The 17,379-nt window shown below is 44.3% G+C and overlaps 2 protein-coding genes across 3 annotated transcripts in view; both read left to right on the forward strand.

The window, feature by feature from the left end:
- Positions 1–1,049: 1,049 nt before the first annotated feature.
- Positions 1,050–9,416, forward strand: LOC118771158 (ras-related protein Rab-12-like). Its single transcript, XM_036519055.1, has 6 exons — positions 1,050–1,447; positions 4,902–4,962; positions 7,078–7,216; positions 7,442–7,531; positions 8,474–8,578; positions 9,108–9,416. The coding sequence occupies exons 1-6, from the start codon at positions 1,228–1,230 to the stop codon at positions 9,213–9,215; spliced, it is 723 nt and encodes a 240-aa protein (XP_036374948.1). The 5' UTR covers positions 1,050–1,227; the 3' UTR covers positions 9,216–9,416.
- Positions 9,417–15,031: 5,615 nt separating this feature from the next.
- LOC118771115 (microtubule cross-linking factor 1-like) overlaps positions 15,032–17,379 on the forward strand; it is a 56,474-nt gene continuing 54,126 nt past the window's right edge. Inside the window, exon 1 of one of the 2 annotated variants that reach the window (XM_036518996.1) lies at positions 15,032–15,215. In XM_036518996.1, the coding sequence (XP_036374889.1) occupies positions 15,057–15,215 (159 nt within the window). In that variant the 5' untranslated portion in view covers positions 15,032–15,056. The remainder of the gene's footprint in view (positions 15,216–17,379) is intronic. The other variant, XM_036518995.1, reaches the window with a different exon arrangement.

Genomic DNA, 17,379 nt, shown 5'->3' on the forward strand with positions numbered 1-17,379 from the left:
TCTGGTCACCAAGGAGAGAGGCTTCCTGGATGTTCTAGTTACAAATGTTGGAAGCTTAGCTGTGTGCAATGCCTCCTCTACTTATCTCTGCATGAGATTTTTTAGAACCCACAATTTTTCTCTAATTCAAAAAGGGCCCTTAAGACACAATTGTCACAATTGTCCAGGTGTTGCCCCACAGTCTGCCTGCTCTCAGGTAGATGAGAAGGGAAACAATAAACATTGTAGGTTCTTATCAAAAGAGTGTCTTTCATCACAATCCCTACCTTTGTTGTTGATTCCTGCATTGTGCAAATACATCGCTGTCGCTATGTAATTTTGTGGGATAGCAGCGTGAAATACGTAAGAAAATATGTGTTACATATATGTGAGTCATTATATCAAATGTCTGACAGTCAGTTATAAAGGAGTCGTTTATTCTAGTCCTTTCACTAGTCCGCTAGACGTAGGACGCCGAGAGCCAAACCTTCACGTGCCTGTGTCTAACACAGCCTTGCTAGGAGGGTGGAAAATACACGTATATGACCCCTCTTTCTCCACAACCTACAACACCGCAGGAATCAACTACACCCCAAATCCCCGCTGAACTCTTTAGTCATGTCCTCATGGTGAAGTTCAATTTGCAATACACAGTGACCAACGTTACAGCAATGTGCCCATTTTATTTCGTCCAATTTAGCCATCCTTTGACTGGATGTAACAGAAGGCTCAATAGCCCCACAAACCCAATCACGTCAAGGGGATTCTGCTGAGAATGGCACTGGCAGTTCATGGTGCAGAGTATATGGACCTGACTGATTTGTCTGAGAATTTAAATCCGCGAATTACAAGTGAAAAAGATGTAGATCTAGCTTTCAGTATGGGTGAGGCTGTGAGCCTTTCTCCTTCAGCTATTTGGTTACACTAGTCTTGGAGCACGCTGTTTAGGAATGCAGGCAGCGGGTCGCAACAAAGTGCCTGCTCATTGCACGGAAATTAAGTGATTCACTTTGGGCTGAACCTGGAAAAGTTCTTCTGATCCCGACGGAACCGGAAGTGCTTCCCTGAAACGTTGACGCAATGCACAGTTTCCCTTTCCTACCGCAGGAACAGCAGGACAACAGCAGAAGAGGGGAAAACTTTCAACAACTCGGCACGACACGCGCAAAAAAGTTTCTGATCGCGCGCACAAATAAACTTCCCTCAGTTCAAAAATCGTAGCAGAGAAAAACCGATGCGGAAGTGCTAATGGATTCGAGGTACGAGATCCAGCGGATGGTTGGCGGGGGCTCTGCCGGTGGATCCCCGGCTCTTACGGGGGCTCAGTCGCGCCGGAGGAAGATGCCGCCGCGGCCAGCGGATTACAAACTGCAGATCATCATCATCGGCTCCCGCGGCGTGGGAAAAACGAGTCTGATGGAAAGATTCACGGACGATACCTTCTGTGAAGCGTGCAAGTCCACAGTTGGTAAGGATTTCTTTCTGGACTAGCTAGACCAATTTCTTGGTGTCGGTTTGTCATTTGCTGATATTATCTAGATAGGTATCGGTACAAATAGTTGTTCCCAATTAGCTGTTTTTAAGTAAGAAAATTCTGGTTTCGTTACAATAAATTCATAGTCCTACCAACCGGATCATATAAGCCAGTTAACGGGTCGCTGGTGTACCGTTAGCTATAGCTGTCGTCAGCTGACGCTAGCAAGTGCTATAAAGTGTGTAACTAGCAAGTGAATTCACACTGAAATGATAAATATTCGTTACATTACGAGTTTCACAAGTAATGCTTTTCTAAACTACAGACTAGCCAGTTAGAAGTGGATGGCTATCTCCTTATCTGGTGCTAGCCAGCTAGTTGGCAGGTCAAGTCAGAACACTGTTTGTTAAGTGTTTGGATTGTGTATTAATAGATAGCCGTTTAAAGAGTTCACTTCCGAGGAGAGAATTTTCTATGGTGCTGTGACACATTTGACACAGCGCATTCTTTAGCTCAACTACAGATTTCTATCCCTGGAACATATGCGTAGGTGCAGGCTACTGATACATTAATGAAACAATGTATCAGCATCCTTGAAAACAAGTTCCTCTTTCTGAATTTAGTGCTAATCGACCCAGTCAAAAAAGGAATGGCCTGTTTGGGTGAGTAGTAGTTGAGTAGATGCGCTGCGGGAAATGAGTCCTGTCTTCTGTTCGTAATACGGTTTGCAGCAGCCTATACTTTAGTGCAAATGTATCAGTCTTTATTGTATACCTATATTCCATGCCTGTGTCCACTATCAGTCAATCCATATAACATAAAGATCAACAAATCTGGGCAGCACTTGCTGTGAACGGACGGCAGTGATCAAGCCGATGGTGTTTACTTGTTTTACAGACACGTGAGTCAGTAACATGAGAGCACCAGGTCAAGCTGGTGTTGTAAAAACTTAGGTCGAGCAGAACACGCTTGCTTTCTCGACAGAAAAAAAACCCTCGCAAGATATAGAGTAGCAGGAACGAGGCGCCTTTCTTTACTAGCTTTAGATCGCTCAAATACAGACCTCAGCTGTCATATTCGGCATGAGTCATTAACAGCTGCCTGGAAAATAACTGCGTGTGTCTATGACTGTGCCTGTGTCTCTGTGAGAGTGTGTTTCTGATTGTGTGTGTGTGTCTAAAGTGTATGTGTCTCTCGCTCTCTCTCCCTCTGTGTGTGTGTTTGCGCTTCTGTGAGCTTGTGCGTGTGCGAATACATGTGAGTGATTACGTGAGTATGCGTTATGCTCCTCTTTTGCTTCCCGAAGTATTTGTTTCGAACGTGCAGTATAAACAGCCAGCCCAGGTCAGGACTCCTTTACACAGACCACAGCTCCGAATAGCTGACAGAATCACAAAGTTTGGAAGTAGGTGCGGTCTCGCAAGTGTTTATTTATGCAGCGGCTATGTGACCTTGGTACAGGAGTTCTGCCCAGGACACGTGGTATGGCGAATCCCAAAAACTCAGGTTGGGATGTGACAGCGGGTGTGACACAGAGGAGAACGACCTCCCCTATCAGCAAAGCGCTCCTTCCCAAAATAGTCCCGCATTCAAACGGCTCAGTGTGGCAGCCTACCGGTTTTTTTGTTTGTTTGTTTTTTTTTGCAGAGTCATGCTGTATTTTTCGAGACAGCTTTTCAAAATGTTATCACGTTATGGCACTGGGGAATGGGTGTTCCTTGCCGCCTGGGGCACTTCCAGTCGTGTTTACTTTGAGGCGGAGATTCATGTCCTTTGACAAAAGCAATACTCAAATAAACAAAAACACTCCAAAAGAGTTTAGCCAGAGGTGTTTTTTCTGTCTCCCCGGTATCATTCTGCCAGAATGTTAGTAGTTGCCATTACATTCCAAGCTTGTCATTTTGCTCTTTTTTAAACAAGCTCAAGGTTTACAGACCACAAACTCGGATACTTTGTCGACTGCTACCCGTTGCCAATGAGATCTTTGTTGCATTTTATTCCTCTCATAGTTGAATCCGCTGGGGATCTAAGGTACATTGCTAGTTTAAATCTCTGCTATTTTCTTATACTCCTCTGTCTTTGGTTAATTTGCTACGTCTTGAACAGTTCCCAGGGGAGGGAAAGATTCTTCCGCCAAAATGTGATTCAGGTTTTTCACAGACTATCTATAAATAGGGGAGGGTGGCATAGTTTCAGCTCCGGTGTCTTTTTATTTAGAATTTAGGCTGCCGGTCGGCCTCCGTGCAGCGGTTATTTTGGCTGGTTTCCTCAAAGTCAGACGCAATCCTTTAGTGGTCTCATCCTTGCCCATCTCTCTAGCACATGACGCAAATTACTGAGTGTCGCCTCTGCGTTCTCGTGCCTCAGTATCAGATACTGAATATGAGAGATTAGCTAATCTCATTAGTTAACCTGCTTGGCCCTCACAGTGTGGGAGTCTGGTCATTCCAGCCGTATCTGTATCAGTATGAAACTACTGTACTTTATTTGACCTTTTTACAGTGGAATGGCTGGTACTCTGGTGAGCTCTTTTGGGAACTTTTGGGCGCGCTTTTATGATGTCACGCTACTTACCTAGCTGACGCAGCAATCGCCATCCAGCATACGCCCCGCCTATTAAGTAGGGTACGGTTGGCAGTGGAGACACAAGCCGTACCAGGGTTTACCGTACCACACCGTTACGTAACGGATTGAACTGTACCGTACTGCTTGGTGGAAATGCACCATATGTGAGCATTAGGATGGTTTGTGTTCAGTCCTCTTTCAATGCCCCCTCCCCCTCCATTTCCTCCTTGAGGGCAGTTGTGTGGAGTAGCTCTTATGGACGTGGCTGCTGTTGTGTGCTGAAGGTTGCAGGGTGAAGACTAGGGTCCCACTGTTGTATTCTTGACCAGGGATCTTACCCTGAGTTGCTTCAGTATATTAAGTTTTATCAATGGATAATGTCTAGAAATGTAGTGTGTTAGTGACCCTACATAAAGTACTTTATTCTAATAGTCAACCATAATGATATGTATTTTTTCAATTGTGAGGTCAACACAGAAGCTTTATGGTTCAATTTCAGCCTCTCCTAGATGATTCAGTAGGTTTTAACTTACATTATTGATATATTTCATTATTTTAATGAACATACATGTATGACACCCATAGTAGATTTATGTAAAGCTAAGTGTTTCCATATAAGGGTAAGGAGGTGTGGTAAGCAGATAAAGACTGTGATGTCACAATGTTTCTGTCCCTGTAGGAGTCCATTTCAAAATCAAAACTGTGATGTCAGAATGTGTCTGTCTCCTGTGAGTTGATCTTAAATTCAAAACTGTGATGTCACAATGTGTCTGTCTGTTATGAGTTGATTTGAAATTCAAAACTGTGATGTCATAATGTGTCTGTCCCCTGTGAGTTTATTTGAAGTTCAAAACTAATGTCATAATGTGTCTGTCCCCTTTAGGAGTCGATTTTAAAATTAAAACGGTGGAGCTGAGGGGGAAGAAGATCAGACTGCAGATCTGGTGAGGAGGGGAGCTGAGTCCTGACTGAGGACATGCTGACCACACTAACATTTACTCTGTCTGTCTCAGGCCCTCAGCCATGCCTGCGCCCCGCATAGTCTGTATGTTTTCTGTGTTCACAGCACATCTGTCTGACCTCAGCAGTGAATGTTCCAGAGGGTGTCTCATCAAGGTGGAGTGCATGCTTCAGTTGTGATCAAGCCCTTATGCGACTGTGCAAACGGTAGTCACAGTTAGCCCAAATAAACAGTAGAAACGAGAGAGAGCTGTCTGGATTCATGAAATCTACACGTTTTAGCCCCGGACAGCCGGTGTGTGGCTAGGCTGAGTTTCCGAGACTCGATGTCCCCCTGTGACATGAGAAGTCGACCTTAGTGTAGATTAGTTATATAAGAACAGTGATGTGTACACAAAAACTCTGAGGCTGGCGAATGAATTCTGAAGTGCATTCATACAGTGGTACTGTAAATTCTGCTCCTGTTTCTCTCAGAGAAATCCCTTAAAAGGTTCTACAGTGATGGCAGTGTAGCGTAGTGATGAGGAGCAGGCTCAAAACCAAAGGTTGCTGGCTCGATATCCGGCTGGGGCACTGCTGCTGGACCCTTGGGCAAAATACTTAACCCACAATTGCCTCAGTAAATATCCAGCTGCATAAAAGGATAACATGTAAAACTGTAACCTATGTAAGTTTTTCTGGATTAGAGAGTCTGCTAAATGGCAATAATGTAATGAAATGTACAGTACTGTTGTGTGTTTCTTCCCTGCCTTTGTGCTTTATGCTGGTTTAGTAGTGGTTTAGTAAGAAAAAGGTCTGAAACAGCAGCAGTGTGGCATAGTGGTAAGGAACAGGACTAGTAACCAAAAGGTTGCCGGGTCGATTCCCCGCTGGGGCACTACGGCCATACACTTGGGAAAGATACTTAACCCACAATTGTGTCAGTGAATGTCCAACAGTATAAATGGATAGAACTGTAACCTATTTATGTCTCTCTGGATAAGAGCATCTGTTCAATGACAATAGCGTAATGTAAGAACACTGAATCCGTATAAGATTTCAAACAGCGCCTTTTGCATTCTACCCATTTTCAAATACGTGTGGACTGTTTCCAGATTATTAAGTAAGGTTGACAATAAGATCTAGACATACCAACTTTAAATGATAATCGTAAGGGAACTTACTGATAGTTTTTCAGGGAACAGCTGTAGCTGCCCCTCAGACACAGTAGGTCTCCATTAGTGTACACCATGCAGTAAGATGTCATTTTGTCTTATTAACGCATGTTCCATTTAACCAGCAGGAAAGCAGAGGTGGCCCCGTCAATGTGCGCTCCTCTATGTGTCATTCCCATTAACACGCCAGCGCGTCCAGCTCACTAACCCCCTCCATCCCATCGTCCATGCCGACGGCCGTTCTCGAACCTGTCCCGTGTTTGTGTATGTTGCCCTCATCCAGCTTCCCAGCATCCTCAGCTCCGTGGCTGTGCTAACCCTTCATTGCCCTGTGACAGTTGTGCCCACTTCACTGTCTGTGTGCCTTCTGGGGAAAAAAAAAACCCAGGTCTGTTTCGCTGAGGTAAACAAACGTTTCCAACCTCTCTGCAAGTTTTCCAGAAAAGGCTAAAACCAACCATTAGTTCACATAAAATCCAACTTGGATTTTAAGCCCAGGTGGCTTGTCTTATAGATTTGAAGATGTAATGTCATTATTGAGTTTTGTCTCATTTTTCCTGCTCTGCTTGTATTGGTAACAAAATGCAAACCGAAGGAGTGGAACCACAGAGCACCAGTGTGTTTAGTCCCCAATTCATGAAATCTGCTCAAAAAATCTATCCTCTTTTCCTTTTCTGAAAAATGAAAAAAAATTATCTGAGATGATATTTTGTCTCACTCCATCATTAAGTCATTGCTAATGCATATGTTGTGTGTGTTTGTCTGTGTGTGTATGCGTTCTTGTGCACATGTGTGTGTGTTCGTGTGTGTTTGTGTGTGTTTGTGTGTGTTTGTGTGTGTTTGTGTGTGTTCGTGTGTGTTTGTGCGTGTTTGTGTGCGCGCGCGCATGTGTGTGTGTGTGTGCGCGTGCGCATGCACGGGGTCCTCTTAAATGGGCACCTACAGGGACACAGCTGGCCAGGAGAGGTTCAACAGCATCACCTCTGCCTATTATCGAGGTGCCAAGGGCATCATCCTAGTGTATGACATCACCAAGCAGGAGACATTCGACGATCTCCCCAAGTGGATGAAAATGATAGACAAGGTACAGTACAGCAAGCTCCCAGCGACATCCCATAATCCCAAGCAATTACTTTCATTCTGTTACGAAAAGGAGAGTAAAAGAAGTGCTTAGCCAAATAAACAATTACTTTAAGGCTTACTTTAAGCAGCCCAAGGAAAAAGATGCATGTAGACACGTGGGGAATCAGGGCACTTTTGTTGGTCACATGGGCACACTGTCGCTCTCTGATTGGCCGTTTTTCTGCAGTATGCCTCGGAGGACGCCGAGCTTCTGCTGGTGGGAAACAAGCTGGACTGTGAGGTGGATCGCGTAATCACTCGACAGCAGGGAGAAAGGGTACGTCAGAGCCACCACCGTTTCCAGCTGGATTTGTGATCAGGAGCTGTGCAAAATAACCCACATGTAAACCCATGTTTTGGTTTGGTTTTGGGCACCAGTGAGGTGTAGTGGTAAGAAGCAGGGCTAATAACAGAAAGGTTGCTGGTTCGATTCCCTACCAGGGCACTGCTGTTGTACCCTTGGGCATGGTACCTAATCCGATATACCTCAGTAAATATCCAGCTGTATAAATGGATAAAATTGTAACCTGCATGTAACTCTGGATAAGAGCATCTGCTGAATGACAACATTGTAATTTCTATTAACTATTTTTATTTTATACAAGTCCTTTTTTCACATAGTGAGGTTCAACCACTACAATATGTATTGATTTTCTTTTAGATTATACCCATTTCCTTTAGATTATACCCATGTCGGCTTCACTGCAGTTCAAAGTTACTCACACATCAAAATTCTCTTTAAAAATGTGTTCTAACCATGAAACACATTGGCTCATATCCCCAGAAGATTCAGCTGATATTTCAATGACCAGAAGACACTTGATAACCCACACTTTATTTGAATGAATTATTTTTACTTTGTTTTACATAAGCCGTACAGTCACCTTGAGATTCCAGTTATATGACACTGACCTCTATAAAGGTCTGTGTCTGCTATATCTGCTCTCCTGACAGGATTCAGATTATCTCTCCCAAGCAACACCTGCATTTCCTTGGAATAATTTACTGGGTTTTTCCACATGCCTCAGTGCTCTTATGCCACAGTACTCCTCTATGAAACCTTCAGCGTCAGGGCTAGAGTAAGTAATATCACGCGACCCTGGGTATATCTCAGAACCTGAACCTGAAAACAGTTTAAATATAGCAGCCATTCCAGGAGACTGCAAAAATCCATAGTGTCAGACATCATTGAGGTTTATGTTTTTGTTTCTTTGAACAGTTTTCCTCGCGGATATCCGGGATGCGCTTCTGCGAGGCGAGTGCCAAGGACAACTTCAACGTGGACGAGATCTTTCTGAAACTGGTGAACGATATTCTGAACAAGGTCAGCGAAGCAGAGGACTTTGTTACTTTTAATGAAGCCAGACATTACCAGAGTGCAGAATGTTACAGAGAGTTAACAAAGGGAACCTGAGGATCACTGCACATTGTGCTTTCGAGCCAGAATGCAATAATTTGTAAATTGCACTTGGACTGGCTGCATTATAGGCTGCTCTTCCTAGTAATCACCAGGATGAAAGGTAAAAAATAATCCTTAAGTAGTGGGCTAATTTTGTGGAAGCAGCACATTGCTCGTTGCTGGAATGCAGTTAGTGATACTTTTGATCTTTCCAGGATGGTGGCCTGTGATGTCACATGTCTGTAATGAAGTGAAGATCAGAGCTGTGGGTCTTATGCACCTGTGCATGTCCCTTAGCAGGAGTCTGAAAAGGATATTTTTGTGTGTTCAGTCATGCAGTTGTATTGTTATTAAGTGACATGTGGTTGACTGTGTTATCAGGAGTGCATGCTCTTGCTTTCAGGGCAGGGAGGGTTGTTGACTGTCCCCTGACGTTGTTGTCCCGTTCTTGCAGCTACCTATGGAGGTCCCCAGCAAGGAGCTGTCCAACAGCATCCTATCCTTGCAGCCGGAGCCAGAGGTGCCCCCCGAGCTTCCACCCCCGCGTGTACGCTGCTGCTGAGGCTCCGCCCCCACCAGCCCTGCAGCAAACCGCTCCCACCACAAGGGGGCAGCGCAGAGCAGGGACAGTCTCCCTGCCTGTTCGCCCATGACCTGGACATGTAGCCACCTCTCCCCCATCTTTCTGGGGCCCTTCAATACGCCGTGCCGGAGCAAGGCAGAGCACAGAGAACAGGGCCGTTTAGACACCCCCCCCCCCCCCCCCCCTCCACCCTGCTCCCGGGACATGCGAAAACATGGCCCCCACCCCTCCCCCAGGACTACCTCACTTCCGGGATAAGAGGGTCCCACCTGCGGCATTTTGATAAAAGCTCCTTCGTCTACTAAGACTTGACGAGGTGGAGGGCTGACTCTTCAGTGAGGATATCCTGACCCCCCCTCTTGAATTATTCTCAGCCAGTGGTAGTCACACAGTCAGTGTGTTCCACAGGCCCAACCTCCTGGATCATGTGACAGGAAGTGGCCATTCAGAACACACCCTCTAAGGTCAGTGGAAGCCAGCAATATACAGCAGTCTATTCACAGTTCCCTCCTTGAGGATTTAAGCATATCTTATATATATATATATATATTCTCTTTCTCTGAAACAAAAAGGGATAATCATGTAAATCACCTGGAGCTGATGACAAGAACCATATAAATGTAGTTATTATTGCATCAAATCATGAACAGATTTCATCAGAAATGAATGGGTTCAGATAACATGAACTTGTCTGTCTTCCAGTAGTGGAGTTGTGCTCTCCTGGTTTACTCCATGCTTATGTGAAAGGAATGTTCAGAGGTGGAGTCATAGTTCAGAGTCTCTTTCTGACAGGAACCACTCTTAAAAGAAGATACGAGGGATATTTTGAGGTGTGAATATTTTAAGCCTTACAAGGAATCATTTCAACTTCAATTTACAAAACTCTTTTGCCTTGCAACATAGTACTGTTGATTAAGTCACGGGCCAGAAATTGTTTATTTTAACCTTGTTTTGATTCTTTGCCATTATGTATATATATTTTGCACTACAGTTAAATCAGTGAAAAGTTACCTGTTAAAGTTTTGGGCAAGGTGAGAGGGTCAGCTCTGTGGAGAAACCATAAACCGTTTTTTTTTTTTCTTCAAACATGTATCTATGCTGTCAAACACCTGAAGGGTTTGACAGACAAAGGGTGAGGCTGGCTGATAGTGTAAAACCCCTTTTCTGGCCTTCTTAATGTCAGAAGAACATTTCATAAACATCCATAGGGCTACTTTTGTCTAAACACTAAGCTGTGCAAACGTTTGTATTTATTACTGTGCTGAAAAGGGACGCAGTGAAGACAGTATTAATATGTACAATGTAAGTCTGCATGCAGACAACAGAAAGATGAAATTATTTGTTGCCTCAGACTGCACATTCTCTTTTTTTCAAAGCTTTGTGTGTTTTCATATCTTTTGTTGAAGGTTTAAATACTGCTTACAGTTGACATTTAGTAGGCGTCTTGCATTCCTGCTTTGCGTGAATAAAAGGTCTATGAGGGGAGAGAGAAGAGGACAGAGAGAGTTGGTGAGAGGGAACGAGGGATTCAGACATATTTCTGGCAAATGCAGATATTACCGTGCTTATGTAATGGACTCGGAGATGAATGGGGATCTTTCATTCTGGGTTAGCAGCCTCATTTCTGGCGTCCTCTTGTTAACTTGGAGCGGACCGTTTTCATTGCCCTCCTCAGGGTCACCACCGTTGGCCGTAATGACGTACCCGCCAACATAAAACCGTGAATCAGAATGTGTGCAGACAAGCTTTGTGAGGTCAGGCTAACTGCTAATCTTCATTTAGACACAGAAAAGAGAAACCACACACTCTTAATGCTCCAAAGATTCTTTGCATTTATCGCGGAAGTATCAACTCTCATACCGAAACGTTGTCGCTTAATTATCAATAAACGCCGAAAAATTAACATGAGATATTGCTAATTCAAATTGCCTTTAAGTGCTGTTTGGTTGGCATTGTTCAGTGTGTCGACCTGACATAGGCGTTGATAGTTCCAGTAGCAATCTAAAGGCTTTTTTTCTCTATTTTGAGTGCGCAAGATTTTGTGAATGTCTTACCTGTGTTTCGCTTGGTAAGCTCCATGAGTACGTGAGGTGAATGCAGAGGGAGGCAATAAAGGTTTGGGGGGAGAGTGGAGTTTCTGTTTAACTCTGGGCCCAATTATATTCTGAAGTACGGTAATTTTGGTCCGCCCTGTTCAATCAGCTGTCCTTGGAATGAAGTAGACACTGATCCAGGTCTTTCCGGATACTACACAGGTAACCGTTTTTCTCATTAGTTTAATTTAAAACATAACTATTGATATTACAGTGCATTGCAACATCTTCTCATTGGAGGAAACTCCAAACTGTACATTGTTCAAGTTACTAGAGGCGTTTTATGTAATTTAGTACGCTGGCATGTTTTGAGCAGTTTGTGATATTTATAACTTGTGCCATTCTGAAACTAATGAAGTGCAAATAAATTTTATATTTATTACCCCAAAACAGCTATGAACTTTTTTGTGATGTATTGTGCAGCAATGCATTGTGATGTATGTATTCAAAATAATATCATGGCTTCGCCACCAGGTGTCAGTATTGTACTACAGATTCTAATCCGCAAAACCGTGGAATTATATATGTATCTGTGATTTAAGACCGTAACTATGAGTGGAAATTGAAATGATTTATGAAAATGTGTTGTGCTTCATAGTAGTCATGTTTAGCAGCAGATTTTCACTTTCCTTTGAAACTATCAACTACCTCTCACAAACTCCAAGAATTACAACTGTCGTATGATATTGAACCAGCAGCTCTTATTAGTAAGATCTGTCGGTAACAGTTTAGTCATTCGTGAATGACCAGGCACTGAGATTTTAAACTTCATATCTGCCACACTTAGAGATCATTGTGCAGTGTCTCAAAGCAAAAAAAATGGCTGACCTTGCATTGTAGAGCAGGAGTTCAAGGTTGTGGTATTCGACGTCAATAGTATGCAATAATCCAAACGCCAAACAAATTAGTGCAATAAAATGTACCATCGAATATTTGAATTCTGACGTAGTCTGACTGGCTTCCTACAATAGACAGTGATTACAGCCCAGAAGCTGTAGCGGTATAAAGAGAAACAGCTCTTAGTTGTGCGGGTAAGCTGTAATTCCTGAATTTCTGTTTCTGTCATACATGGCAAGATCAGACACAGTCTGTCTCTAGGAGATGAGGCACTGTGTTCCTCTCTAGTTTGGCTAAGGAACTCTATCCTTGGCAAAGCATGGACTGAACGTACAGTGTAAAGATGAGTCGAGCATCTCACTTCATAAACCCTATCTTTGGAGTCCCTACGCGCATGAAGAAGATTGTGGGGCAATGAGGTAAGTCAAGTTGTTCGTCTCTTCTATAATACGATACGTCCACTTGGTAACTATTCTATTATTCTATTATGAGAATGTCCAACAAAGCGTATTTGTGTTTACCTGTTCCTGTCTGATTTTCAATATTATTCTTAGGTGGTTATTATGGGTACTGAGTGAACTAAACTACACACTTCATCTGGTTTAAAAAACTGATATCTGGCATAAACTGCTAAAAATGCTTATGGTGTATGCTATGAGCTGTTCAGGTCTAAGCTGCATAAATTTGACCTCATGCCATACAGTTAGGTCCGTAAGTATTTGGACAGTGACACAATTGATGATTTGGCCTCTGTATGCCACCACAGTGGATTTGAAATGAAGCAATTAAGATGGGACTGAAGTGCAGACTTTCAGCTTTAACTCAAGGGGTTTAACAAAAATATATAAACCGTTAAGAATGAACATGCATTTCACTTGCTGAAGACAAAACTGGAGGCAGAAAGACCCACAAACAAGCAGCAAGACAGCTGCTGTAAAGGCCTGGCAAAGCATCACGAGGGAGGAAACCCAGAATTTGGTGATGTCCATGGGTTCCAGACTTCCGGCAGTCATTCAGTGCAAAGGATTTTCAACCAAGTATTAAGAATGATCATTTCATTTATGATTATGTTAGTTTGCCCAATTACTTTTGAGCCCCTGAAAATGGGGGAAATTGCTATAATTCTTAATGGTTTATATGATATTTTAGTTAAACCCCTTGAATTAAAGCTGAAAGTCTGCACGTCAATCACAACTTGATTGCTTCATTTCAAATCCATTGTGGTGGTATACAGAGGCAAAATCATGAAAATTGTGTCACTGTCCAAATACTTATGGACCTAACTGTATATGCCCTTCATCTAAGGAGTACATACACACGAACACATAAGTGATGCCAATTGTGCATGACATATTCTCACTCTAAAAACGGAACAAGAAAATCTTACATTTAATTTGATTGGATTGGTAAATACAGATTAAAACAACCAGGCGTTTATGTGGTTGTATTTAACATAATGGTAACTGAGCACACCAATTTGTTTTGTGAAATCTGAATGCATTTCTGTGAAAGCATGGTAGAGATAGTCGGTTGATTTTAATAGGCCCTCGGTGCTCTCGTCATTTTATAGGTATCGTATTTTCATGCGGAGGAGCAGACGGCTCCTCACCGCCACCCGTGCGTCTCTAGACCGGGTGCGAGGGGTGTGTGCTCGTGTTTATGAGAAACGAGCGCATGCGCTTCTGGGAATCCACGGGCGTCAGAGGCAGAGACCGCAGCGTCTACAGATTTTACATGTCAGATCGAAGCAGAAGGGGGAACAGACGGGAACCGATTAACCGGGGCGAAGAAGGGGGGATACGGAACGGGGGAAACGGGGAATTACAAATCGAAACGCAGCGACACAATGAATCAAAGCGATAATAGACAGAAGTAGCTTTCGGGCGCCTGAATATGTGACTTGCATCGTACCGTTGCTAAATTTCATTCATTGCCGCACCATTTCCTTCAAGGAGAGCGGATACCAGTAAAGGGGATTATAAAGACGAGCTGATGCACGAGTCCACCGCTGAGATGTGAGTAGGGAACTGCAAACAAACGGTGTACACCCATCCGGAGTGATGAAAGGATCACCTGAAAAGCAGAACTGTGTTTCCGCTGCGAATTGTCGGGGAAATTCGGTGGGATTGAGGATTGAGCAGTTCTTTCATCGCCCTCCCCTGCCCGGTGCGTGTGGATAATGGAGAGTCCGCATGGCTCTAACAGCGAAATCAAACAGCTGAACCACCAGTTGGAAAAGAAACGGCTAAACAGGGCGCCTTCTCCAGCAAGACCTTTCCTGAAGGATATTCACTCCAGGCCTTCCAAATTGCCGGCAATCGCACCAAAATCTCCCAAACTGACGAGCAAGCAGCAGCCGCCGTCAGCAGGGCTATTAGCCACTCAAAGCCGCCTCTCCCGGCGCACTACCCCTGGAGCAAAGGACAAGGCAGCTCCGACAAAAAGCAATCCTAAATCTGCGGTAACTAAAAAGGGAGCGAAGCTTACCCAACATGGGACATCGGAGCAGAAAGTCACCAGCAAGCAGGGCGACGCTGGCCAACACGTTGCTAAAAGTAAAAAGGATAAAATCTCCCATCTAGTCCCAGGCTCGTTCGGCCACGGTTCCCCGATCCGTGTTCCTACAGGAGGTGGCCTCGGCAGGGTCAGTCACACGGACAGCAGCTCGGATTTGTCGGACTGTCCCTCCGAGCCGCTGTCCGACGAGCAGAGGCTCGCTCAGGCTGCCAGCAGCGATGCCGAGTCCGGCACCTGCTCCGGCTCCGGCTCCAGCGACCGAGACCCGCAGGCGGGGGATGGCGCGCTGCAAGGAGACGCGTCTTCGGAGACGCCCGAACCCTGCGCCGCATCAGCAGCCGCGGCGAAAGACAGGCTGTCCCACGTTCTGCTTATGCAAAAACAGTGCGGCGCCGTGGAGCTGACGGAGAAATGTAAACTCGGTCTGAAAGCCGAGACCCAGAATGTACCTTCCCCGTACAATAAGGAGTTAATAGAAGAGGATTTATTAAGGGAAATTGAAGACCTGCGTTCAGAAAATGACTATCTCAAGGTAATTAACATAGCCAGCTAGCCTTGTGTTTAAAAATTATAACTTATTTATGTTGTGCTATGTTCAGTCATATTGGAGGAATTACAACATATGCATGATGCGTTGCAAAAGAGTAACCGTGCATTTTGGCTTACAGAACTTTTATCAGTATTATGATCATGAGGTTTTTGGTCATCGCTCGCGTGCACCTATACATCCGTACGTTATGGCAGACTGTACAAAATAAAACGCTTCTTTTGTAGCACAGTGAATCCCGGGGTTTTGTGCGCATCGATTTTTTTTTTCCACTAAAAACTACATTAGCGTAATATTCGCGTGTGAAATGATGCCCTTGCGTAACTGTTGTCCTATTCGTGCATTTTCCTTATCCTGTCATTTCCAGCGATTTCAATGACGCAATAATCAGTCACCTCTCTTGAGTGCACTGATGCCCTGTTTTCTTTCCCGTAATGGTGCAACATCATGTGTAGATGCAGCCGTTCAGCTCAAAGCCTAGGGAACAGACGTATTCTCGCAAGTGAAAAGAGAACTGGCAGGCTGCGATAGATGGAACTTGATCACACTTCCTTAAGAGCGTGCAATTGAACGATTCATTACAACATTGAAAAGTCACAAAGGAGGGAAATTTATGCATGATGCCACACGATGCCGTTAAAAACATACCACTCTGAAATGGACATCATCTTTTTGCACATCTTTGGCACACTCCACTGCTGTTCTGCTGTATCGTGAAGTACAGTACATCTGTGAGGTTCATTTCCAACCTCTAAGTGTGTGTATGTATATATATATATATATATTGGTATTGGTGTGTACATGTTCCTGAATATGTGTGTGTGAGTGTGCCTCTGCATATGCTTGTGTGATGAGTTAGTGCCTTTCTGATAGTGAAAGTAAAGCTCTGCACACGCAGAATGATCACTGTTCCTAACCTCATGAGCAGCAGTTTCACGCGCTGTCTCCCTGGCAGCTGGCATCACAGATCAGCCTGATGCAAATGGAGGCTCAGCAGACGGTCATTGTGCTGCACCAGCAGCGTGTAGCAACATCAAACAACACAGAGTCAATCTGTGTGTCTCCGGTTCATTCCTCTATGTCTCTGTACAGAACCCCTACATATGTCGGGATGGCTGTCTTTTCACCATGCTAGAACTGCAAAATGTTAAAATGTCCCAGCAGCAGAAAGTATAGATAACCGTTCCAAAAACATCTGCACTGTGTCGGAGAGGAACATGAGATGTAGCTGTTCTCCAATCTGCTGTGTTCACGGCGTTTGATTTAAGTGCGGGATGAGCGCAAGGGGAAAATGGGGAGGACTAATTGCTGCGTCCCTCTGATGTGCAGTGCACCCCGGTTCTCCTCACAGCCGCACGGCTTTTCTGCTGCGCGCAATTATCTTTCCATCTCACTGCGGGAACAACTAAGTTAATTGGCTTTTGTCACAATGGCCGTGTCCTTAAGGAGCTGATAACCACTGACTGAGCCCATATGTACATGTGGCAGGAAGGACAGGATGAGTGGGGGTGGGAGTGGGGGTGGGGCTGTCACTGCCCCGTCTGGCTACCAGCTGTGGCCCTTCACCTGGGCCGGCACAGTGTCATGACCTTGTTTCAGTGTGTCGGTCACCTGGTGGTGGTCCTGTTGGTAAGTGAAGGCCTGGTGTCGAGCCAGATCGTCACACTCTGGCTTCTGTGTTTTTTGGGACTAGAAGCATTTCTCTTGCCTGTGTATTTCCTCTGTGCTGTGATACCACATGGTCTCCTTTCTATTTTTCCTTTGACTCTGCAGATTAGTCTTGGTTCAGCTTTATATGTTCACACTCTATATGACCAGGTGGAGTGGAAAACAAAAAGCATAATTACACAAATGTTATGTATCTGCATTTGTGATTGCCGATTGGCTTGTGCGCTCATGTGTTTGTGTGACTGCATTTGTGGTGACTGATTGATTAATGCACCGATCTAGCTGCGTTTGTGATCACTGATTGTCTCATAGGCTGATCTAGCTGCATTGGTGATCACTTATTGGCTCATACACTGATCCAACTGCATTTGTTATCATTGTTGCTCTCATAGGCTGATTTTACTGTGTTTGTGATCACTGATTGTCTCATACACTGATGTAGCTGCATTTGTGATCACTGATTAGCTCATACGCTGATCCA

Source organism: Megalops cyprinoides, chromosome 24, assembly GCF_013368585.1.
Source record: "Megalops cyprinoides isolate fMegCyp1 chromosome 24, fMegCyp1.pri, whole genome shotgun sequence".
Classification (NCBI taxonomy): domain Eukaryota; kingdom Metazoa; phylum Chordata; class Actinopteri; order Elopiformes; family Megalopidae; genus Megalops; species Megalops cyprinoides.